Below are 1,543 nucleotides of genomic sequence, written 5' to 3'. Positions count from 1 at the left end.
ACAAAAATTAAACTCTCAGAAATTGAAATAACAGAACCTAAACCGAACTGTAGAATATGTGTGAACTTTATGCTGGAATGTTTGGAATATATTACATATTGTTCTGTATTTGCATAAATTAGTTAGCCATGTGCTTATAAGCTGAGTAGGCTCGTTTTCACTTGGCTAGGAGTTTTTCATTCAATAAACGAGTGTGGTTTTCTTGTCAAGAGTTGTCTCTTCCTTCAAATCCAACATGGTGTTAGGAGTGAAGTATTACATCGCCTGGTTTTCCTGATACATTGGTTTTGTTTTGCTGGTGTTCGACATGGCAGACGGACTTCGCAAGCCTAAACCGATTAGCTTCGATGGCAATGTTGCACTGAATTGGAAGAATTTTGTGCAAGAAGTGGAAATATTTATCGCTGCTGCACATGGAGACAAGAATGAAAAGATGAAAGCCTACATTTTCTTAAATTAAGCGGGAAGAGAAGCTATTGAGAAAGAGAAATCATTCGTCTATGCGCCTGCTGTTCTTAATTCCGATGGCTCTGTTCGTGTACCGGCTGAATCTCGTGAGAGTATCGCCACATTGAAAAGAAAATTCGCTGAAATCTGTGACCCTCGTGGAAACGTTATTATAGAAAGGCACAAATTTAACACGAGAACACGAGAACACAGAAGCAAGGTGAGCCGTTTCAGTCCTTTGTAGCTGACCTGAGAATTTTAGCAACCACATGTGAGTACGGAACTCTAAAGGACGAGCCTATCCGTGACAAAATAGTTTGTGGTGTTGCTTCTTCGTTCGTCAGGAAACAGCTTTTGAAAGAGAGAGACCTCACACTCGACCGTGCCATTGAAATCAGTATCGTCAATGAATTCTCCGAAAGAGACAACACCGAGCTCTCAAATTTACCTGCCATTCACAAAGATGAAATTCACAGTGTTGTTAGAGGAAAAAAAGCTTTCTCATCGAAAGAAGCATGGAAACCTAAGGTTCGTAATTGCAAGAATTGTGGCGGAGATTATCCAGCAAAGCTGAAATTGTGCCCAGCGTTCGGTAGGAAATGCCTTTATTGTGGAAAACTAAACCATTTCGAAAAGGTTTGTTGTTCTAAGAAAGCAAGCACCCGCCAAGGCCCTCGTGGACAACGGTCAAATCGCAGAAATATGACGTACGTCAACGAAATCTCCCCTGAGCTTTCTAATGATCAAGGCAAAGATGATTTGTTTGTTATCGACGCTGTTACCGAGTTGAGGCGTAAACGAGAAATTTTCTGCACAATGACAATTAATGGCAAACCAGTGGAGTTGAAAATTGACACTGGTGCTAAGTGCAATGTGATCACGCTGGATTTGTTTACAAAGCTCAGTAATGGCGAGGAAATAATTTAGTCGAAGGCTGTGCAATTGGTTGCTTATGGTGGTGATACGTTATACACACTCGTTACTACGAATTCCAACTGTTATTTAAAGTCTATGAAACATAACTTGGAATTTCATTTGTTGACAGACCAGCAACGCCTTTGCTTGGTCTCGCGGATTCTTTAATGATGGATTTGGT

The 1,543-nt window shown here is 40.7% G+C and overlaps 1 protein-coding gene across 1 annotated transcript; it reads left to right on the top strand.

The window, feature by feature from the left end:
• Window positions 1-235: 235 nt before the first annotated feature.
• On the top strand, window positions 236-1,374 carry LOC138001447 (uncharacterized). Its single transcript, XM_068848071.1, has 2 exons — window positions 236-252; window positions 792-1,374. Exons 1-2 carry the CDS (start codon window positions 236-238, stop codon window positions 1,372-1,374), a joined length of 600 nt encoding a protein of 199 aa, XP_068704172.1.
• The last annotated feature ends 169 nt before the right edge of the window (window positions 1,375-1,543 follow it).

Source organism: Montipora foliosa, chromosome 4 (assembly GCF_036669935.1).
Source record: "Montipora foliosa isolate CH-2021 chromosome 4, ASM3666993v2, whole genome shotgun sequence".
Lineage (NCBI taxonomy): Eukaryota > Metazoa > Cnidaria > Anthozoa > Scleractinia > Acroporidae > Montipora > Montipora foliosa.
Note: the sequence above shows the minus strand (reverse complement) of the source record. Positions and strands in the feature narration are given on the sequence as shown.